Below are 25,260 nucleotides of genomic sequence, written 5' to 3'. Positions count from 1 at the left end.
GATCTGGACGTGTGTCCATCAGAGACAATACATTTGTAAGACTGGATGTCATGAACTGCTATATATATTATGACTTTTGAACACCATTAAGGTAAATACATTGTTTGTTCTCTATCAAAATCTTTCATTTGCTAACTATGCCTATCAGTAGTTAGGTTTGTGAGGTAAGTGATTTGTGAAAGGTATAGGTTAATGTTAGTCAGGGCCATTCTTTTGTAGGGATTATTGAAAGTCAGACTGCGTTGCGCTAAAAACATTGTGTGTCAGTTTAAGCACAGTCTTGTATAATTGTTCTAAGGGGACGTTGCACAGCACAACTATCTGTTTTGTTTTAGAGCGCAAAAACAAATAGGGTGATACGCCCCCATGTCAGAAGTGGAGAATACGAAGACAAAGAGGAGTTAAAAATGACCACACGTTAATCCCAATCGACGGACGAGAAGACAGCTAAAAACAGGGACGCGGAGAAAGGTCTATAAAATACGCCTTAGAGAAACGGAGGTCCTGAGCTAAAAACTAAATGGCCTTCGTCATATTGCTGCGACGAATAAAAGCTGAAACATGCTCGACAGCCTGCGCATAGTTTGCCAAAAACTTTAACAGCACAATTGATTTCCATAACCATTTATATTGCTTGAAAGACAATTATTCCATTTACAGCAGAATCATCAAAATCCTGATCACTGCATAATCTCAGAGAGTTAATGTTTTTATATTTTTAGTCCTTCTTAATACATATGGCAAATCGGGCTTCAACTTCGCTTCTCAGAGTGGCTCATGTTCCCTGAATAACGACAAATTCTAAGGTAACATTCTTAAAAACGTGAGTAAACCGAATCGAAATTAACAGCCGCGCGTAGTAACTAGAGAAGAGAGTCAAAGGCCAGCAGTGAATGTGATCCAGAGTACATGTAAATTCCAACGATCAGCGATCGATCGCTACGACCTACGATCTGCGGAAGATTGCACGACCTGCGGACGGTTCTCTGCTATCCATCACTCGTGTTTGGGCTCCTAATAGTAATGTAACTGTCGCACGACAAGGTAAGACTATTTATCGAGGAGAAAGATCGTGTGGAATGTGTAGTATCTGGTTCGGCATGATTAGACTTCGCAGAATCAATGTGGGGTATTGTTATTGATGGTCTACATTTTTTTTTCGAGATTACTGCTTTTCAGTTCGAGACTGAATAATTTTTTATCTGTGCCACTGTCTCATTTCAGAAACAATAAATTGATAATGAAGACCATTTGGCACACGGTATGACTTATGTCAAATTTCCATTTTATTTCGCAAAGTGAAACCTATACACTGAACTGGCAAAAATCAAGGGATACCTTCTAATATCGTGTCGGATCTCTTTTCGCCCGGTGTAGAGCAGCAACTCGCCATGGCATGGACGCAACAAGTCTCTGGAAGTCTTCTGCAGAAATATTGAGCCATGCTGTCGCTATAGCTCTCCATAATTGCCAAAGTGTTACCAGTGCAGAATTTTGTGTAAGACTCGACCTCTCGATTATGTTCCATAAATGTTAGATTGCATTCATATCGGAAGATCTGAGTGGCCAGATCATTCGCTGAAATTGGCCAGAATGTTCTTCAAATCAATCGCGAACAATTGTGGCCCGGTGACAAGATGCATTGTCACTCCTAAAAATTCCACCATTGTTTGGCTGCAAATGGTCTTCAAGCAGCCGAACATAACCATTTCTAGTCAATGATCACTTCGGTTGGACCAGAGGACTCAGTCCACTCCACGTAAAAACAGCCCACACCACTATAGAGCCACCACCACCTTGCATAGTGTCTTGTTGACAACTTGGGTCCGCCGGCCGCGGTGGCCGAGCTGTTCTAGGCGCTTAAGTCCGGAACCGCGCGACTGCTACGGTCGCAGGTTCGAATCCTGCCTCGGGCATGGATGTGTGTGATGTCCTTAGGTTAGTTAGGTTCTAAGTTCTAGAGAACTGATGACCTCCGATGTTAAGTCCCATAGTGCTCAGAGCCACAACTTGGGTCCACAGCTTCGTGAGGTCTGCGCCGCACTCTAATCCTATAATAGGCTCTTACCAACTGAAATCGGGACTCACCCGACAGGCCACGGTTTTCTACTAGACTAGAGTCCAACCGACATGGGTATGATCTCAGGAGAGACGCTGCAGGCGATGTTGTGCTGTCAGCAAAGGCACTCGCGTCGGTCGGCTGCCCATTAAAGCCAAATTGCGCCGCACTGTCCTCACGCATAGGTTCGTCGTACGTCCCACTTTGATGTCTGCGATCATTTCACGCAGTGTTACTTGGCTGTTAGCACTGACAACTCTACGCGCACGCCGCTACCCTCTATCGTTAGGTGAAGGACGTCGGCCACTGCGTTGATCGTGGTGAGAGGTAGTGCTTGAAATCTGATGGTCTCAGCACACTCTTGGCACTGTGGCTATCGGAATACTGAATTCTCTTACGATTTCCGAAATTAAATGTTCGATGCGTCTAGTTCCAACTACCTGCCCGCGTTCAAAGTCTTAATTCCCGTCGTGCGGCTATAATCACGTCGCCGTCAAGACGATATACAGATTTTAAAACTGACGAGGGAGGTAAAAAAATGTTTTGTCTGAAAATGAAAGGAACTTGTTATTCAGTCGTTCATCTGTTTGGACACACTTCGTATTCTCCAATGATTTTCCAAATTTAACACACTGAAATATTTTATTACCCTATTGCGTGCCTCTTCAACAAATAGATGTGCTCCGGTCATATGCCGTTTCCTCGTTTAACAAACACAAGTCACCCTATTTAAATAGGGAACAACTTTGTTAGTGTGACAACTGCCGTGGCAAAGGAACACACGTCGGTAAGTCCAACCTTTTGTGTTTATCTAAAGAACACCTTGTTTTGGTCTTGCGAAACATCCATTTTCCTAGAAACCGGACTGCGTCCTCGTTTGCGTCAGTGTAATGCGTACTGAACCACGTTTGCAGGAACTGTCAATGTAAGTATTAAAGGAATTATAATTAAACAAACGAGATCATACAAGTTATCTTTTGATGGGAGGAGAAACTAAACAAAAAATTAGGAACGTATTGATATTTCTGAATAAAAGAACAATGTTCTGCTCATACATAAAACATTGAAGGTAATCAATCAAGACTTCGGCGCCTTCAACTCTCCTGGCGGACTAAATTTGATCCATGATTCGAACCGGCTCGAATGGAGCGCAGTCTAACTGGCGTGCGTTAGCTATCCCGGCTACAGAAGCGGTTTTTGCACAAGAAAGTGGAGAGGAATCAGCGACGTCCATTTCAAAGGAACCATTTGCCTTAAGCGACGCAGGTAAACCACAGAAAGCCTGAATCTGGATGGCTGGACATTGCTCTAAACTGACGTCGTCGTCCCCCCCCCCCCCCCCTTTCCCCGATTGTTAGTCCAGTGTGCTAACCACTGCGTCACCTCGCTTAATGTATTGGTGCTGGACGCGTATGTTAAAGATAAATGGTCAAATAGAAAGACAATCCAAAACTTTTTTTTTTTTAAAAAAAAGCTTGTTGATATGGCGCATTCACGCATACAATATATCGCATACTGAACGAGGGACATGTCTCATATCCCATATCCAGCTCGTTTTAAGTATTGTAGCAGGGGTATTTCAGGAAAACAGCGATGAAAACAACCCTTAAATGATTCAGCATACTGTTAAGAAATTGTGGAACTAGCCCATAATAGATACAAACTGACAATCGCCGACATTTTTCCTCGTTGACATTTGTATTTCATAATGTGTAGACCTATATTCGAGTAACCTCCACACATTTAGAAATTCTTCCAATCCATCTGTGGCATGAATCAGCAAACCAGTGTTTAATAGTATTCGTTGCAAACAGTCTTGGTTGCAATTTTAGTTTTTTTTATTTATCAACTACGCGTTTCATCTTATTTAGGCATCTTCAGGCTTATCTTAATTTGGTATTTTTTAGGACGATCCCTTAGATAGATCAAATACTGAAAGAGCAAATACCTTAATTTGGGATTTCTTAGGACGATCCTTTAGACAGCGTAGCTAAAGGGCATCGTCTAGTACGTGTACGCGTTATGCAGGTCTTTGAGTCACTCACGTCCATCTAGAAAGTATTTACTGAGGTTAAGGAAGGCGATGTTGGCCTGATGTACTCGACGATGCCCTTTAGCTACACTGTCGAAAGGATTGTCCTAAGAAATACCAAATTAAGATCAGCCTGAATATGCCTAAATAAGGTGAAACGCGTAGTTGCTAAATAAAAAAATAAAAACTTTTCAACTAATTCTACAAATTTACTTTTTAAGATTCCCTCACCTCCGTAAATTATTTCAGGGGAATGACTATGAGCCGATCTGTTCAGTATTCTTGTCTGACCAGGCTGTGTGTCCACTCCCGTCCCCACTTGTCTTAAAGGAGTTGCCTGTACGACGCTATTCGTGTTCACGGAAGAGCCGCTCCTCTGAATGCCGCAGAGGAAAGTCGCTAACCGCCCCGCGCCCTTCGCACTGTGTGAGTCAGCTCTTCGTCCCTACATGTGAAGGTGCTTCCCAGACGCCGTTTACGTTCGTAGTGCCTGCTGCTACAAGGAAGCTTTCATTATATTCGATTAATGCGCGCTACATTTTAGTTTTCTGTAGAATTTAAATAAGAAAATAGCTGACGGCTGTTGACAGTATTCTACTGACAATAAGCCGCGTCATTTTGTTACCCTATGAACTATGGGCTACTTGTAATGTTAAAAGACGACGTGGTCTAATACACAAAGGAATTTATTCCAATTGGCATTAGACGTGGAAGCTTAAACACTTTTGTAAGAAAATACGGAAGAGACGATTGGTCCTATGAATGTATTGTTAAAGGGCTACAGTATACTAAAACTGAATGGCGAGCGAACCAGAGCTTCCCATATGAACGATAAGCTTCATAGGTCAGATCAGACTAGAAAGTTTTGACGGTTTTAATGGTTCAAATGGCTCTCAGCACTATGGGACGTAACATCTGCGGTCATCAGTCCCCTAGAACTTAGAACTACTTAAACCTAACTAACCTAAGGACATCACACACATCCATGCCCGAGGCAGGATTCGAACCTGCGACCGTAGCGGTCGCGCGGTTCCAGACTGAAGCACCTAGAACCGCTCGGCTACACCGGTCGGCACCGTTTTAATAACTTACATGTTACTAACTAAGCTGAATTTCAAATTATGTTTCAGAGTAGCCCAAAAAATCTAAATATGAAGAATGAACACTATTTGTTGAATATGAATCTTTGATGTGGTACATTTACTGTCAACTGCAATTCAACAGCGCAGCTGGATATCTACGTTCTGGATATCTACGTTCATGAGAGAGTGGCTCGATGTAGAGTTCTCTCAATTTGAACTTTTTTCTTCGCGGTTGTCTGAGAGTGTTAAACCGTATTTTAAGTAACGCGAGTGATCACGGCGAAACAAATGAAGAACAGTATCGGTTACTTAATAAACCCCGTCTCTGAAACTACAGCTCATCACATGACATTTCACCAAGCTTGCCACAAAGTGTGCTCTACCTCATCCCTGCCTGCTGCAACTTTCTGGCTGATTAAAGCTGCGCGACTGATAGGGACACGGACCCGGAATCTTGGCTGTTGCCGGCAACGCTCTCACCGACTGAGCTGAAACGTTCAGGAAACATGCCGCTCTTTTAAAATATTGTCACACTTTTTTACTGAAATCTATTTCTTCGTCATAGAAGGAATTACATAGTTTTAAATTTCCATTTGTGACACAGTTTTAACAAATGATCTGTTTTATTAGTTCACTCATGTTGATTTCGAGGGGGCAATCTACTGATTACTCAGGAGAGGCAGAACTACGTGGCACAAGTCGCTATAAAGAACTTCATTGTAGATAACATGTATGGTTGGTTGGTTGTGTTGGGGAAGGAGACCAGACAGCGAGGTCATCGGTCTCATCGGATTAGGGAAGGACAGGGAAGGAAGTCGGCCGTGCCCTTTGAATGGAACCATCCCGGCATTTGCCTGGAGCGATTTAGGGAAATCACGGAAAACCTAAATCAGGATGGCCGGACGCGGGATTGAACCGTCGTCCTCCCGAATGCGAGTCCAGTGTCTAACCGCTGCGCCACCTCGCTCGGTGGATAACAGGTATGGGTAAAACTAATTTACCATCTTCAAATCTTCATAAAAGTTACTGCAAACATTTTTTGCCAGTTACACATATCTTTCCGTTGAATTTTCAGGTACAAAAAAATAAGAAACAAGAAAAGAGTGATGCTTTGGCACATCAAAATTAAAATCACTATATATCACAAGTGGCCAAAACATCGTTCCCATGAAATAACACGTCGTGCCTACCAGTCAGTCACATGCATTGGCTATTGACAGTGTTGTGGCGCCCTGCTAGGTATGACGCGTTGGCGATTTGTGATTTACATTAATTTTAATTTTGCTGTGCCGACGCTTCTCTCATTTCTTCTTTACCTGGAAATTCAACGGAAAGATTTTGTGTATAGCTGACACAAGATGTTAGTAATAGTAATAATTATTATGGCGTGTGACAAGGGCCTCCCGTCGGGTAGACCGCTCGCCTGGTGCAAGTCTTTCAATTTGACGCCACTTCGGCGACTTGCGCGTCGATGGGGATGAAATGGTGATGATTAGGACAACACAACACTCAGTCCCTGAGCGGAGAAAATCTCCGACCCAGCCGGGAATCGAACCCGGGCCCTTAGGATTGACAAGATGTTAGTAGTAACGTTTATGAAGATCTGAAGATCTTAGCTTCACCGAAATTGGTTACGTCAAATAACGATTTTTTTTTAATAGCAATCTCGGCTTAGAAGTTCTTATTCTCCTAAGTATTTCATTTTATCCATTAAAATTGTTGACGAAAGCCTGCGATGCAGAAGCTAATAAAGCCACGGGCTGATCTAATTTGGGTCTTAAGTAATCTTTCTCCCGTTCATATTTATTCATCAGAAGGTTTTAACTTTTTCTGATATGTCTTGGTTTTATGAATAAAGATGGTTCTTGCTTGCGAATTGTTCTCTGTAGCTACCGATCATCTGTATTTTATTTTCACAAGTTGATCACCAGCATGAAGTCATCTTTAACCACCGCACAAGTTAGTACTTTTTCTGAGAACGTTAATGAAGTACACGGCAAGTAATCAAATGGCGCATTAGCTTCAAACAGTACAAATAATTTCCTCCTCTCGTGGTCACTTTCAAAGGAGACTACATACAAGGCGCTAATGCGACCAATTCTGGAGTATTGTTCCAGCTATTTAGAAGGGATCCTCTGAAGAGAACTACGTACGAGGGCGTTCAGTAAGTAATACTACACTTTTTTTGAAAGCATGTTTGTGTTATTTAGGACTCCCATATACCATATTATTCCCTACTCTATTGGCTACAAAACCCTATTTTCTCAACATGATTTGCGTTCAACGCGATAGCCTAACGCCACCTCACTGGGAGGTCCTGTATGTCCGCATAGTACCACACTGCTGGTCGTTTTCTGAGCCGATCGGGTTCGATTCCCGGTCGGATCGGGGACTGGGTGTTTGTGTTGTCTGCATCATCTCATTCTCACCACCACCACCACCACCACCACCACCACCACCACCACATAATGCTTCATTGGGCCAAAGAGATGGAAGGCGGAAGGTCCGATATTCGGGCTGTAGGGTGGACGAGGAAGAACAGTCCAATGAAGTATTGTCAGCTCTTCCCAGGCGCGCAGACTTGGGTGAGGAACAGCGACGTCTTTGTGATCCGTCGATCGCCTTGAATGAGAGTGTCCACAAGTTCCAACATTGCAGGAGTCACAGCTGTGAGCGGCCGGCTGGCATGCAGGAGATCGGGCAAGTTTGCGCGACCTTGTTGCGATGATGACGGACACCTCGCCCAACGACTCACCGTGTTTTTGTTCGCTGTCAGGTCTCTGTGGACATTCTGCAAGGGAATATCAATATTTGCGACGCCCGGGATTACCACCAAAACAAAGTCAATGACAGCCCTCTGCTTGGAACATACCTCCGTTACAGACGCCTTCTGAAGGGTACATAAAGCGCGGCCACCTCTCGGAACTTGATGAAACTGTAGGGACTGAAGCGGGAATAATCCAAGATGCCTAGCAACAAATTCCGCATTTTTTTCAACCGAAATTGGCTGAGAAAAAAATTATTATTTTTGAACCTTCCTCCTAGCACTCGTGAAAGGTAAATTTAAAAAACTTGCGTCATATGCAACGCGACCATTATGCTGCCACCAGCGTGTATCTACATCTACGTCATACTCCGCAAGCCACCTAATGCTGTGTGGCGGAGGCTGCTATTCGTACCACTGAGCCCTCCAACCCTGTTCTACTCGCAAATAGCGCGTGGGAAAAATGATTACCGGTAAACCTTTGTATTGGCTCTGATTCCTCGGATTTTCTCCTCGTGGACATTACGCGAGGCGTATCTGGGGAAAGGTAATATGTTCTCCGACTCTTCCGGGAAAATGCTTTCTTGAAATTTCAATAGTAAATCTCTCCGTGATGCACAACGCCTCTCTTGTAACGTCTGCCAATGGAATTTGTTGTGCATCTCCATACCGCTCTCGCGCCGACTAAACGATCCCGTGACGAAACGCTCTTCGTTGGATCTTCTCTGTCTCTTCTATCAGCCCTACCTGGTAGGTATACAATATTTATGAATAATACTGACGGATAGTCAATCAAACGCGTTATAACCCAAATGCTTTGTTAATAAGTTACATTTCCGTACGATTCTTCCTACGATTGATTCTGGCATTTGCTTTGCCCGCTATTTATTTTATGTGGTCTTCCCACTTAAGGTCGCTCGTGATAGGTACTCCTAGATATTTTATGGTAGATACTATTTCCAGAGGTTTCTCATCAGTAACGTAGCTGTACAGTAGTGGATTTCTTTTCCTTTGTATGCGCAATATGTTACATTTATTTCCGTTTAGTGTCAACTGCCAGAGCCTGCGCCATTCATCAATTCTCTGGAGGTCATTCTGGAAATCGTTACTATCTTTTCGCGTTGCTACTTTGTTATAGACAACGGCATCATCTGCATTGGGATCGTGAGAACAAAAAAAGACAGTGGGTCGTGTCAGGTCATTTTCACCTGAGTACGGGAATTTTTTTTGTTTTGGTTTTAGGGCGCAAAACTGCTATGGTCATTAGCACCCGGCCCGTGACTTAGGAAACAGTAAAAACCGAAAATGGAAACCAGCAGCAATGGGAACGAAACTCAAAAAATTGGAGAAACTAAAAGCAGAAGGAAGTGAGCACATGTAAATTCTCTACGTTAACAATGGAAGAAGGTAGTAATTTATTCGCCCATACACTACATTGTTCACCAATTCCCCCCCCCCCCCCCCTTTTCTTCAGGTGCCTCACAGGGCGAGGTGCGTATGTTCTGGTAGCCGCAGAGAAAGGGCAGACACCGACAAAACACGGATATTTAACTGTCGCAAGCGCCTCTTAAACTTCGGGGTAATTTAATGTATCACCGCTTACACCGGCGTAAATTTATAGTAAGTGTAATGTATGTATATGATATACCACTGCAGTAGCTGTTAAAATTTCTGCCCTAAGCATGTCTTAGTTTAGCATGAGTAAATCTGTGTAGAACATTGTAACTATCAAGGAACTAATCTCAATATTTACGTACTGCTGCTGTTATTTTAATTCGTTTTTCGATTCCTTGAGGAACATGCCTATAACGACCACTAAAACGAATTCTTGTGGCCTTTTACGAACAGTATGTATGGCTAGTCATCCTGTCTTGATATTTAGCATGATTAAAGAAAATATCCAGGAGACTAGGAAGCTATCCATTGGAATTAATAGAGAAACTCCATGAAAGCAACAAAGTAACTGAACCACAAACTTATTCTGCAAAGTTAACATTCGACTCACTAATTTTTCAGACATTTTTCTTGTTTGTAGTGATCTGAAACTAGTAATATTCTCTGTAATACGATAGTAAACTGAATGGTAGAAATATCAAAGCGACTAACTTTACTTCCTTTGATTGTTTACCGCCCTAGATGCGCTCTTTGATCGGTAATATATTTGCAACTTTTTTGAACTGTGTTTGTCGTACCCTTTCGCAACAGTTTATATATACCGCATGAATAAATTACTGTATGCTGGGTAAGCCCTACACCTCCAAGCATACTGACTACGACGCAGTTTGAGTTGCGCGTTTAATTCTTCTCGGTAGTAAGACGCCCGTGAGTTTTTCCTATTCCAGGAAGAATTTAAATGACTACTGCTCTAAAATGCAGAACACCGTATACGCAATTTATGACCAAGAAGACTCATACTTTAACTCCTGAAAATGGGGATACGAAGTCATTTCGAGCAACAAATATGACTGGGACAAAAACTTTGTGCGTTTACACAAATGAATCCGTGACTGTTTCGGTTGTGTCCAATTTATGTTGATCGAATGTGGCATCAAGTTCTAACAACATTCACACCCTCACAAGGAAACTGCCTCTGCAGACAAACATGACCCTTTGCAGTGGCAACTACAGTAAGTCTTTGAGAAATTAATTCAGATGTTAGAGCTCGAGCAGTTGATTAACTGCAACAAGAAAAACATTAGGCGAGGAAAACAAGGTTGGACAAGTCGCGCCGCTGCTGGATCAGCGACCTTGGCAGCGGGCTCGGAGCGAGGACGTCTGTGGTGCCCCCTGGTCGCACATTACGTTAACCATGCGGGCTGCGGCACACGGCTCGCGCTCTTTCTACGGCCGCCGACAGCGACACTGGAGCGCGTCTGTGCTACACTCGGTGCACTTCCGACGACACCATTGCGAAGGGTACAATGTTACTTAGCCTGTACAATTGTGGTACATTTTGTCCTCGTGTGTGTAGGATGAAAAAAAAAATCAGCCAATAAAAGGGACTTGCGTTTGATACGAGGACGGAAATTTTGAGTCATGTTCAGAAAATTTCAGTCAATTAAAATTGTTACATGATTCTATCAAACACCCAAAACAAAAAACATTTATCTGAAAGTGTAAACAGAATATCAATGAATATAACAAACTTCGTGTGGCTCCCAGCTGCTCTGACTGTCGAGCCTACAGAACGCGAGTTCTAATACCGCCAAGGACATTTATCTGATTTTAATCTGTACGGCTTTTGGTGTTTTCCTACATCCTCGTCCAAGCCCTGCCACCCACCATTTTGCCAACATAACGACACAGAAAAAAAAGAGAGAAAAAGAAAAAAGAAACCCCCTGATGTCAGAGCAGGGTGGGGGACATAGAATCGAGGGAAGTTTTCCAAATAACCGTAGATTGGAGATGCACCACTGTGGTGGTACAGCCATGAAACGACAGCCAGTCAGCGACAAGCATGGGGAAGAGTTTAATCAACTGAAACTTCTCAAGTCTCAGACATTTATGATGTAGATGTGCAGACTGAAGCGACGAATGAAAATTTGTAGCAAGACCGGAATTTGAACCCAGGTTTCCAGCTTACTAGGCCAGTCTGCTGAGGCGTGAATGGGAATTTGGATTGAAGAGGGAGTCATGCTTGTGTAGTCCGTGCAGTTATGCAAAACCAGTGTATCAGGATGGCGCAGTTGTTAGCGCGTCTGCATAGTGTTTGCGTTTGTCCAGTAGTGCCTCACTTCGTAGACTGTTCTGCCAATCCCTAGCCCATCCGTCGCTGGGATGAGACCACTACAGTGGTGCCCCCTTTTGAAGTAAGAGCCGGTGCCGGGGCGCTCTACACCTCTTGCTCCAAAGGATCCGGCAGTTACTGAACGACTGTATTTGTTAGAGTAGAAGTTCATTCATACGTTCTGTATATGAGCAAAAATTAAACCATATAGGCTTTCGATTTCGATATGAACAACACTATACACTACAGTACGTCTTGACAATTTTTGTGCAGTTCTGTTTCTGCAAATTAACGGCATTACGGTACTGTTAGCGAAGTTCACTTAAAACTAAAGCTTTACGCAATAAAGATTCCTGTGTAACGTAACCAACCGCGATTGGAAATTTAAAGTTTGCTTGCTTTGATTGTTCAACTGAAACAATTTTCTTCGGCTAATCTAATATTTCCAGAAGGTCCTGCGCCACAGCTCGCAAATATCTGAAGTCATGAAACCGTTAAGAGCTGATGATAAAATTTTTTCATTTAACAACCACTTTCAGACCACGGACCTCCATCGGGTTCATATAAAAGCATTTACAACATATTAGCCGTTATAAAATCATTGGTGTTAGGTAGTGAAATCGATGAATTCGTCACTTTTTTCACAAAGTAATATAGATTACATCGTCATTCGAACTGTGCCCTGTCTGGAACAGGTTAGGACTGACAATGTAATTTACATGCCATGTGACAAAAGTGGCGAATTCTTGGATTTCACAACCTGATACCAATAATTTTATAACATCTAATATTATGATGTAAATGCTTTTATGAGCCTGATGGCCTGTAGACCGAAACTGGTTGTCAAACCAGCAGACCTTGACGGTTGTTATGACTACCAGCTGCACTGAATGATGATGAACGACTGAATAGTACGGTGACGCTCAGAATTACTTATCGTCTTATGTTGATAAAGCAGGAGTAAGCAAGTTTCAACAAGAATGTAAGGGGAAAAAAGAGGAAGGGAGGAAGCTTAGTGTTTGAAGTGTTGCAGACAGCGAGGTCATTAGTGGCAACACAAGCTTGGAACAGGATTGATGGGGAAGACATCGGCCGCGCCCTCTTCAAAGCAGCAATTCCACATTTGCCTGGAGCGATTTAGGGAAGTGACAAAACCTCAACGTGGCTGGCCGGACGCGAATTTGAGCCATGGTCCTCCGGAAAGTGTTCAGTGTGCCACCTCGCTCGGTAATAATGATGTCGCTCAGAAATGAACAATAACAAAAATTTCACTACAATAACTATTTTCTGTAAATAATCGGCAGCTCAACTCGGCAATATCTCCGTTCCTGCCGATCTGTACTAGTTAGCATTTGCACACAAATTTGACAACAGAACATGAGCAAAAGACGATACGTTCAGTCACGCATGACAACTTAAGAACTTTAACTGGGCATTGCGAATTACTGATCTACCAAGTTTTAAGTTCAGCAACCTTGCGTGTAATTGCTCATTTTTATGATGAAATCGTCGCAATATTAATTCAATAATACTGGAAGAACAAACATTTCAAGTAATTCAACATTCACGCTACTCACCGTGGGAAATAGAGCTACAATTACATACCCATTAACAAAAAACGCACCACGAAGGAATTATACGCATGAGGTGCAAATTTGAAGATGTTGCGTATATGTACAAACAAATGACTACAGTTTTAGAAAAACTGAATGATTTGTTCAAGAGGAAGAGTTTCACAAATTGAGCAAGTCAATAACGCCTTGGTCCTCCTATGGCGCTTACGCAAGCTGTTATTGATTGATAGTATTGTTGGATAACCTCCTGAGGAATATCGTACCAAATTCTGTCCAATTCGTACGTTAGAGCGTCAGAATCACGGGCTGGTCATCGTCGACAGTATTCTACACCCCGTTTTGTTGCCCTTCATGGCAACCAATCCAGGGCTTACATTTCAGCGAGATAATGCTCACCCGCACACGGTGGGAGTTTCTACGGCTTGTCTTCGTGCCTGCCAAACCCTACATTGGCAACCATGGTCGCCGCATCTCTCCGCAAATGAGCACGTTTGGAGCGTTATGGGTAGGGATTTTGACGATCTAACCCGTCAGTCAGACTAATTTTGGCACAATATCCATCAGGAGGAAATCGAACACTATCAATGCCAAGCCGTATAACAGCTTTTGGTCAGAGGTGGACCAACGCTTTAAAGTCTTGCTCAATTTGTGAAGCTATTTCTCTTGAATAAATTATCCAGTTTTTCTGAAATTTTAAGCATTTGTTTGTATATCACATCTACCGGTTTCCGTCCGATTCGGATAATTCATTCGTAGTGCGTCTTTTCTTCGAGTGCATATACTGTACAAACTTTCTGAAGACAGTTACGCAACTAACTCCAAATACTAGGAACAGTTTCACAGTGAAATTGTTATGAAGTTCATCGTTAAATATACTTAGTTTGAACACTACAGTGGTCATCGCAAGTTTGAGACGAGGAGTAAGACAGTACAACCCTACTCTCTAAAGGCATAAATTATGCTGCGTAACAGTAGCAAAGCATAAATTATGCTGCGTAACAGTAGCAAACTGATCGTCTGATTATTAGAATTGTTACATTGGCTCTGCAGAAATGGTTGAACTTGAAAGAACTTCAGTGTTGTTTCGTTGTGGTACGCAGATATTCCGCATATGACAGTTTCAGGCATGTGCAAAAGCCACCTATCCACTCCGACAGGTAAAAAATGTAACAGCCAACACAGGAATTTGTCACTTGTCCGCACTCGCGAGAGACTTAATGCTCTGGAAAAACCGCCTGGTCTACGGCAATGACACAGTGTTCGCTAAATTCCAGATGGCTACAAGGTTATAGATTACCAGAAACAGATGAAAAAAAATCATGTACATAAGGCGAGGAAACTATCCCCAAGACAGAAGAAAGTGGAGTGAGAAATGAAAAACATAAATTAGAAAAACAATGTAAAATTTCAGTGGAAACACTCACCACCATATGTGACGCAACCTAAGACTTGAATTCACCATAAAATTCAAATGAACGTTCTGGCGGTTACACAGTGAAAAAAAGCCTTTATGCTCATTACGCAAAGAAAAAAACCTTTATGCACATAACGTAATTACTGCGACATCCTCTTCCGTTGTAAAGACCCTTATCAGGTGCATTTTATTGAGAAAATTTATATCCATCTAAGGCACACCCAATGTTTCCTTTATCGGCCATGCAAAAGCGGCAGAAGGGATGGGGGACGATATCTAGAGTGGAGTGCTTCTACATCAACCCTCCTACCCCTCGCCTGCCCTTCCCCCACAAGCAGGGAACCCCAACAAATCCTAAAGCTACCCTGCCGCCTGAAGTCGCATTAACGCCGCAGCTGGAGCTTCAGAGCCAGATGCCAGATCTGCACGCCGCTGCGGCCCCTGTCTCTTTTACCTGGTACAGTATTTACCGCTACTCACGCTTGTTACTTTGGATTGTGAAACTTGCCTATCTTGAGCCCACTACTGCGCCCTGTACTTAACAGCCCAGCAACACTGCCATATCACGTTCCACTCACCGCCACGGACTTTGCTGTCTTCGTATCCGTGAACTGTCAAATGTACTTCAACTCTGCTATCGTTCCATCCCGTTCTATTTGTGATTTTATCCTGCGAATAGTTGACATGTTCACCAACAATACAAATGTAGTATGACCTAATTCTTTTATAGGCCATGAAAATGTTAGTATTCGATAAATTTATTTGCTGCATACTGCTAGCAGCTGCATATTAAATGTCTATGTTACGTCATCTTAGCGAGAATGGCGTGCACAATAGAGCCAATTAAGCATGCTATACAATGAACATGAAAATAACTAATCTAAGCTGAGCAGGGAGTAGTTTATTTTTTATTTGTTTCTTTTGTCAGGTTCCGCGAAACCATATGAGCCAAAGCTACTGGATCATGGAATGATTCGGTACATAGATTACAAAAAGCTGATTAGAAAACTTATAAACGAAAGAACTAAATTAATAAAATACGAATAAAGAGTATACGAGTAAACAAAACATTACAGACAAAAGATCACAAATACTACGAGAAAGTGCTGTAAGTAGGAGCGTGTCTAAAGGAAACCTTTCAACTTAGCTTTCAAGACCTGAGGTTTATCACTATTTTGTCAGTTCTGCTGGATGTGCGTTGATAACGAAACCTGCTGAATAGTGCATACCTTTCTGTACAATACTGAAAGAAGTGTTATCAAGCGCACTTCGTTTTTTAGGCTAGTGTTTCTTCCAGGATCTTTTCGTCTTTCCTGAATGAGTAGATATTGTCACCAAAAAATGTGATTACGCAATATATGTACAGGAATGGCAGTTATAATTACGAGACTTTGAGCCATGAAACCTGCAACATTTACAAGAGATTGCAACAAATATGAGAGAATGCCACAGATATGGTAAGAGATTTCGTGATGTGATAAAATAAAGTCTTTTCGTAGCGGCGAGATCTTTTTACGAAATTTTAAATCATCAACTTTCTCCAAACGCCAAAATTGTTGACTCCCACCTGCATAGCGTGTGGGCGTCTATTTTTTCCACATGCCATTCGTGAGTGGAACGGCCAGAAATTGTCGAAATGGTTCTCCGCTATATGTGTGAAACATGGAATCAGGTTGATGTGAGGATCTATAGCCCGGTCTCCGTTGTTCAGTAGACAGTATCAGAACCATTGTGGGTCTAGGAAAAGGCATTGGGAGCTCATTAGATTAGAACCTTATCAAGTATCTTGAGAAGTATTTCTTCTCCTACGTTCCCATCTCGTTTGAAGAGCTACCCTCAGTTAACTGTCCTGGACATGTGAAGTCACACACTGGCTGTCGGGGATATGTTCTCAGAAGACACGAGATTATTCGGTCGAGTTTTACCAATCGCACGGCGAGGAAAACGGGCGACAAGCGTGGCGGGATCCAGCGGACCCGTGCTTCCAGGAACCCGCGTGCCGTTGCCTGCCAGTCCACGCCTCGAGAGAGTCCTTCCGCCGACAGCTATCGCCTGCCGGCTGCCGGCTGTCGTTCCGCTCGCACACGGCGGACGCTTTCGCTTCCGGCGGTGACTTGTCAGCTGTTTTCTGAACTGCGCGATAAGGCGGCGCCCGTAAACTCCCACCGTCTCATCGTCTCGCACCAGCTATCTCCTCTCTCTGTTCCTCCGCCAGCCGTAAACAAACTTATCTCTGTGCTTAGCCTACTTGCTGGGCTATATGACTAATTCGTTATGCGACTTGACGCAACTAAAGGCTACATCTCGTGCCGGGAAACATAGGTACTCTGCACATGTCATTGACTTTACTCTGTTATAAGAAACAACACGCAAACATTGTGAGGCCATATTTTGGGATACAGTGTGCGAGAATTTAAAAACAGTTCCGATCCCCCGATTTTCGGGAGGTTTCCCGCCATTGTGAGGCAAATGCTAGAACCGGAAATCGCCTTCACAACGTTCTCAATTTGAAGTCTCTCTCCCCAACCGTTATCCCGCTAGGTAGCTAGCTGAAAAGCCCCTGACGCTACAAGACTCATTACGCGAACAGCGCTCTCTACCTAAAGTTTAAAACCCTCTGACGTACTAAGCATCACACCAGGTTATTGAACTGTCGAGTTAGATTTTCAATTATTTATCAGTATCCGTGTTTGTTTTTGATTCCACGAATGTCCACTAGGCTCATCTGCTTTACGTACTAGGAAAATACACGTCATTTTAATCCCAGTACCCATATGCACAATTACAACATTTTTCGTATAGTTAACCTTACTCCTTGTTTATGTTCCACATTTATATTTGTTGTCGTGGCAGTGGTATACGGAAGACAAAACGGTACGCAAGCATTTCCTTGCTTGCCTGTCCAACAGTTTCGTCATGCTTAGCCATATTGAACACATTCTTTGATGCCATATAAGCAAATGCAAATCAAGGTAATGAGTTTGGAAACACTGATCTTATAATTTTAGATCACTTCTAGTAGTGGCAGGTAACTAAAAATTTATCTTTTTGTACGCTCCAGGTTGATTATGAATTTTGGTGTCAGTTTAGTCAGTGTACCCTATAAAAGAAACAGTTTGCTAGTTGAAAATCTGTTCTTAAATGCGGAGTATTCGCTTCCGTTGACGCTAATCACGTTAAAAGCAATGTTCTGACAAGTTAATCGTATTCTTCGTTATGTGACACTCTTTATTTACCCACAGCGTTCACTTCGATGACAATCTATAATTATGGCAAAAAGATTTTTTTGTTTTTAACACGTGCTATTCTCAAAACGGTGTGTGTGTGGGGGGGGGGGGGGAGGAGGAGATTAAAGTTAAGTGTCTCCGGACTCTATGGTCGTTGGAGAGGCTCTATTTAACAAAAACTTGAAACTTTTGACACAATATTTTAGGTTCGCCTTTACTGTGACCGTTATGAATGTCAACTGAAAATACGAATTACTGTAACAAGTAACATTTATAATCCTTAATGTAGCCGTGAATCCGAGGATTATACCTTTGCGACCACGTTGATTTATTTCAAATCTGTGGTCAGTGCCATAGGTTGCTTACATAAGATCCTACATTCAAATTTATTATTGAAATACAGTACTCTATGCTACAGAGGGGCTTGTTAAGGAAACAACCCTATATTTGGTAACACTTCTGCTCTCTGCCACACATTTTATTTCAAAGAGCAGATTATCAGAAACTATAGCTGAGCACCTCTCATGATTCTGTAGATCGTTACGTTCCAAATTTCGGCTCCAGTATTGCCCCGAAGCGGATTAGGGTTGGGTTGTTTTGGGGAAGGAGACCAGACAGCGAGGTCATCGGTCGCATCGTATTACGGAAGGATGGGGAAGGAAGTCGGCCGTGCCCTTTCAGAGGAACCATCCTGGCATTTGCCTGGAGCGATTTAGGGAAATCACGGAAAACCTAAATCAGGATGGCCGGACGCGGGATTGAACCGTCGTCCTCCCGAATGTGAGTCCAGTGTCTAACCACTGCGCCACCTCGCTCGGTAGCGAATTAGGGAAACTACGGATACTAATCTAGACTGAGAAGGAATTTATCCCCAAACTTTATGGAAGGCGATTCAAACATGAGATCTTTTACAGATGTTATATCGAAAATGTCTCCTTCGAGCCTTTTTTTTAATACTAATGGTAGTGATAAGTCGTGCATCTAACAATACCTAAGTGCAATTCCGTCCGTATTTTGCATGTTATATACCTTGGTGCACGTTATTCCATTTTTCCGTTGCAAGTGGTTTCATTACTCTGGATGTGTATCTGAGTCATACAGTGAGTACTGAAGCATCATCGTCCAGAAGCTCCGGAAAGAAAATCGAAACAGAAGATTTGTCGAATCCAGGATAAACAAAAACCTTACAAGAGTAATCAGTTATTTGTGGTAATGTATGAACATTAATTATAATGCCTCTACCTTTATGTAATTCGTACCATAAATCCAGAATGAATTCTGCGGGAGTACCACATAAAGCAATAAGTTAAATGCGTTCAGTCCCTCCTACTCGTACAGCACTTATTCCACTGACTTTAGTCTCCTGCGCTTCTGTTTAGTTCTAGACGGTGTGGGTCAATGAACACATCTATTATGTTTCGTACACGTTTAATACAGTATAACACTTCCATTTTATGAGTGCTGTTTTGCTGAATGCCATTTGCTAGAACCAGCACGAACTTGCTCAAGGGGCGACCATGTTATAGTTCTGGGTGGAGATTTTAATTTACCACATATAGACTGGGAGACTCAGACGTTTATAACGGGTGGCAGGGACAAAGAATCCAGTGAACACAAACAAAAATTACACGAAGCGAAATGTGTGAGGAGGGCTATGCAAGAGGCGTTCAATGAATTCGAAAGTAAAGTTCTATGTACTGACTTGGCAGAAAATCCTAAGAAATTTTGGTCTTATGTCAAAGCGGTAGGTGGATCAAAACAAAATGTCTAGACACTGTGGCCAAAATGGTACTGAAACAGAGGATGACAGACTAAAGGCCGAAATACTAAATGTCTCTTTCCAAAGGTGTTTCACAGATGAAGTGTAGTTCCTTCTCTAGATTGTTACACAGTTGACAAAATGGTATATATCGAAATAGATGACAGAGGGATAGAAAAACAATTAAAATCGCTCAAAAGAGGAAAGGCCGCTTGACCTGATGGGATACCAGTTCGATTTTACACAGAGTACGCGAAGGAACTTGCCCCCCCTTCTGGCAGCGGTGTACCGTAGGTCTCTAGAAGAGCGTAGCGTTCCTAAGGATTGGAAAAGGGCACAGGTCATCCCCGTTTTCAAGAAGGGACGTCGAACAGATGTGCAGAACTATAGACATATATTTCTAACGTCGATCAGTTGTAGAATTTTGGAACACGTATTCTGTTCGAGTATAATGACTTTTCTGGAGACTAGAAATCTACTCTGTAGGAATGAGCATGGGTTTCGAAAAAGACGGTCGTGTGAAACCCAGCTCGCTCTATTCGTCCACGAGACTCAGAGGGCCATAGACACGGGTTCCCAGGTAGATGCCGTGTTCCTTGACTTCCGCAAGGCATTTGATACAGTTCACCCACTGTTTGAATACTGCTCACCGGTGTGGGATCCGTACCAGATAGGGTTGATAGAAGAGATAGAGAAGATCCAACGGAGAGCAGCGCACTTCGTTTCAGGATCATTTAGTAATCGCGGAAGGGTTACGGAGATTATAAACTCCAGTGGAAGATTGCAAGGGAGACGCTCAGTAGCTCGGTACGGGCTTTTGTTGAAGTTCCGAGAACATACCTTCACCGAGGAGTCAAGCAGTATATTGCTCCCTCCTACGTATATCTCGCGAAGAGCCCATGAGGATAAAGTCAGAGAGATTAGAGCCCACACAGAGGTATACCGACTATCTTTCTTTCCACGAACAATACCAGACTGGAATAGAAGGGAGAACCGATAGAGGTACTTAAAGTACCCTCCGCCACACACCGTCAGGTGGCTTGCGATGTATGGATGTAGATGTAGAATCGTGTATGTAGTACTGCATACTTCAGATACTCTAAGAGTTGTGAAGATAATTCACAGCAGCGACCTAAATGAAAGTGACGAAACTTTTCCTGCACACTAATTAGTCATTCAAAGTATAATCCAATACCAGTTATTTTTCTGGATGAAGAAACAAGCAGTACAGCACCCCAAGCAATCCAGAAATTAAGACGAATACTGTCAAGTACAGGAAATGAGAACTGTGTAGAGGTAATGACCGAAACATCAGAACGCCTACTATGACTGAGGACATTTATCTTTCTTTGCCGAGAGCGACGGTGGGAGGCGTCGCGTTGGCCATAAGCTGCCTTATCATTCACTGTTCCAAAAACAGACAAAACGGTAAAAGTGCACTTACTGTTGCACAGCTTTTCCGTTGCTTGATGCCCTTTGTAACGGTTCGCGCGGTGAATGAAGGTGAAATCTACGCATTCGGTGTCTGATGTGGGTTGCAGTCACATTGCTCGTTCGTAATTTCCAATAATTAGTAAGTCGGCTGTTATTTTGTTTCACTCGCAACAATTTAAGCTGAGCTATTAGGTTCCAAACCAACCACTACCTCAGAAAGTGTGACATATTCGTAAAAAAGCCAAATATTTGTACTAACAGATCATCAATTTGATTGCTAGAAGTGACTGTTAGTCCCAACCCTACAACCACCTCGGAAAATCTTGAGATAATCGGAAAAAACAGCGAAACAGTTGTGACAATCAAGAAAATGCGATTTTCACTGGCTGCCGTATACTATCATCTGATAGGCTACGAATGGCGATAACGAATTACCAACAGCAGCAGGCCACTGAAGAGGCGCGGCACATCTTGTTGGTTCAAAAGAGTTGCCAGAACGCAGCACAGATAAATGAAACATTAACAGCTGCTACACTCTTATTGTACACATTGTTTGCTTACTAAGGTTAACAGTGAGCGTATAGAAACCATTAGTGTCAGGAAATTTGAGTTCTGTCAGTTGACAAGTAGTTTTCAGAGATCATGGTGAAGGTTTACAAATAGGAAAGTGTTCGTATGCAGAGTTCTACATGCAGATAACTCTAGTTTTAAGAATGAAAAAATTTAATTATAAATGGAAACATATCAGTACTGAATACATTTTACAGCATTAATTGTCTTAGTTAACCAGTTTTAGGGTTACCATCATCATACTGAGGAACTGTCGTCAGAGAAGTTAATAAACACCAAAAGAAGGTTGCACGTCTAGGATGAAGTACAAACACACAAACGCCATCTTTTGCACTGCTGCTGCAATGCAATTAAGAAGGTAAAAAGTTTAACAGTAAATAAATGTAAATAGTGCTAAGCAGGGAGAAGCATTAACGTCAAACTCGAAAAATAATGCCTATATAACAGTTTAAATGAACAATTCCGATACGCTAAAATTAGTGCTTTCCAAGAGTACTAAAGAATGACTAAGAGGTGTTAAGTATGGAAAGTGATACATAAAAGATGTAACTGACAATGTAGCAACATAATAGATCACGTACACAAGCAATAATATATTAGATATAAGAAAATGAATAGAAAGGAACAGAGTGTAGCAAGCATTTGGAAAACGAGTAACATTTTTTCCAGTGTTATTTACAAACAAGAACTTCTTTGACGACGCTATCGAAGTCTGATGATCGTCTTGTAAGCCGAAAACCAGGTTAACTAAATAAATTAATCCTGTAGAACATCCACAATATTGTTTTTTCTTTATAATTATGCTCTACCAAGAAGCGACGGAAGAATCAGTTAACATGGAAATGTTAAAGGCCGACGTTCTCTTTAATGCGATTATAGTCCAATTCACATGAACACACTTAAGAATACGACACATCCCGTCAGCTTTGATCGGTGAAGCAACGTATTAGTAAGGCGACTACGTCGTCATACAATCTCACGTTTGCTATGAAACAATGGGTAGGAACCCCGAGGGCATATGAGAGCTTTAGACGGGAACGTTCTTGTTGTTAATGCCTTCAAACAAACAAAACATTTAAAAATCTGACCACAGTAATAAAACAGGGCTTACAACTGGACGTAAGTAAGTACGGAATGTACTATATATAGATTGTCATGTCACATTCGTTGGCTTCGCCAAATATTTCTCCTTCTGTCTGAATCCACACTGGCGAATGCTTCACAGATCTGTCACCACAACAAAAAGGGCGCTGCTGGTGACGTCACTGGCCAAAGGAGAACGGCAGAAAAACTATCTCCAGTACACCCGACGTACACATCAAACTTAGCAAGTAGGACAATATTTGCCCTGTATTAACTTTAAGGTCAGTAATCAACATTCTGGTAATGTATAAATTTGTCAAATAGGCCTAATGGACGCATTTTTCATCGTAAACAGAAGCAGTAAATGACAGTTTACTACGGTAATGAGTTACGACCCGAAACGGTCGCATTTTAGTGCCCAAACCAGTTGGACCAAATTAGTAGGAGTTCCATGTTCACATACAGTTGCGTTGTTTAATTGTGATAAAACAAACGAGGTCACAAGCGACTAATTTTAAACTCACCCCTAACAAAAACTGACAACTGTAGCAAGCCGGCCGTACCACCTACTGCTTCCGGGAAAGGACACACAAATCAGCGACACTTCAACATATACGGAAGCCGACGCCGAGGAACACATTTGCCGACGGACTTCCTACAGCGATATTTCGCCACCACGCTCACTCCAGGCTGCAGCTGACGCGCAGCCTTGGGAACTTAATTGCAGCAGTCTGTTTCAAGCGAACCTCAAGTTCGTCGCCGGAAGCCAACACAGCGTGAATCCTGTTCCCTGGGATCCCAAACTATTTTGCGGCGGTTCTTTCAACCAATATGACTTTACACATTACATGTCGCCGAACTAAGTTTCTGCACATAGGCAGAATTTGTTTCAGCAGACAAGTTTTAATGCGTTGACAGTCAGTAACGCAAAAAGTGAAGTAAAACCTTCGTACAAGACGGCAACGATTCTGGATGAAGAAATAGATTAATTCCTAGAGATATTTAAAAACGGGAAAGAAATTTTCTGTATCATAATGGTGTTCAGGCAAAAATCGGTGAAACAATGAAACAACAAAAAGCGGCACTTCATTCTTGATTAATACGAAAGCACCCCTAAAATTTCGGAACGGTTGAATATATTAAAAAAAAAAACAAGGTGTTCGTTGAAGACTAATAAGCAAAATGGAATTACTTAATTACGTAATTAGTACATTATTTTTATCTTGGGAGGTATTTACCACAATTTACAACTGGTGCGATATATTTTAACAGCATTCTATTGTACCTGAAGAGAACAGTGACATGAAGCTTGAGTAATGAAACTTAAGCTAAAATAAAAAGCTAACTTACTAATCCGGAGGGCTAGTTGCTGGAATTTTATCTCCACTTCAATGTAAACACCACGTAAGTGGGGCGGAAATTTCAGAAGTGTGTCAGACTCTTGTCACGTGTGGCAAACCTCCTGCATATTTGTGGAAGAAGTTCCACTATAAACAATGACGAGCGCTATGTTACAGTACACTCTGCATCTTCTAGTATACAGTCGTCAAAATATACTATTCTGTTAAAAATAAATTATTGTTGATAATAATATTTAGTCCCTTGGTGTCCGAAAAACTGTACGTATCTTGAACGTTTTTTGAAATATGATGAATTACATTTTAACCTTTTCTAATTGTACTTTGTTGAGCATTAGAAGTTTGTTTCGAGCTTTGCTTATTGGCAAGTGACACTTTCATACATGCGACACAGAAAAAACTTTAGTCGTATTTATGCATTACTGGCTTATGATTAGATTACTACAACGGAATCTGAATTTGCAATAACAATAAACAAGGCTCCATCTAACATATAGGATGGAGGAAACGGACAGAGTGGGGCAGAAAGTGGATTTGGACGTATATTTAAATCCGGTAAAAGTTACGTATTGGACCCCCTTTGCATTTTTCAATGTGGCGCGGACGTAAACATTAGGCTTCGCTGTATTTCACTTTGTTAGCACAACCAGATTTTCTACTTTCACATTCGTAGGCTTCGACAACTCACAACGAAACTATCACCTTCCAACCCATCATACACGTCGGGCTACGTCACGGATCAGACTCACCACAACCAAGATTGGGGGGGGGGGGGGGGCAAATATCACGTTCTTCCCAGACACACTGTACAAGGTACTTATTCTAATCATATTTGTTAGGGATGCGATGCGCAGTAGTTTCCATCTTCAGCACACAGTAGCATTTGCCTCACGTGAACACTGCAAATGGACAAAACTTTCTGCCAGTCCGCAAGGAACAAGGAGGCAGCCGGCCTCACCTGTAGAGTGGTCATCTCCCACGGCTGCTCAAAGCGCGGGCCGCCGTTGGAGAGCCCCGTGTCCGCCATGCTCCAGTTGCCGCTTGCTGCTCACACCGGCCGTGGCACTGGGGAACTACTGCCGCCGCCACCACAACGCCGCTCCAGGCCAGCCGCCGCCGGTCACGTGCCTCGCGCTCGCAACAATCTCCGGCGTAGAGGGACGCGGGAAGCGCGCCG

General features: G+C 42.5%; 1 protein-coding gene across 3 annotated transcripts in view; it reads right to left on the bottom strand.

Moving 5' to 3' along the window:
* The window catches only part of LOC126258817 (calpain-A), a 668,101-nt gene that overhangs the window by 346,897 nt on the left and 295,944 nt on the right, over positions 1-25,260 (bottom strand). The window contains exon 1 of one of the 3 annotated variants that reach the window (XM_049955675.1): positions 25,042-25,187. The exons of the other annotated variants lie outside the window; for them this stretch is intronic. Coding sequence (XP_049811632.1) covers positions 25,042-25,110 — 69 coding nt within the window. The 5' untranslated portion in view covers positions 25,111-25,187. Of the gene's footprint in view, positions 1-25,041; positions 25,188-25,260 lie in introns of those variants that run through there. 3 annotated transcript variants of the gene reach the window in all.

The sequence above is a fragment of the Schistocerca nitens genome, chromosome 1, assembly GCF_023898315.1.
Source record: "Schistocerca nitens isolate TAMUIC-IGC-003100 chromosome 1, iqSchNite1.1, whole genome shotgun sequence".
Lineage (NCBI taxonomy): Eukaryota > Metazoa > Arthropoda > Insecta > Orthoptera > Acrididae > Schistocerca > Schistocerca nitens.
The sequence above is the reverse complement of the archived record's forward strand: the minus strand, read 5'-3'. Positions and strand labels throughout refer to the sequence as shown.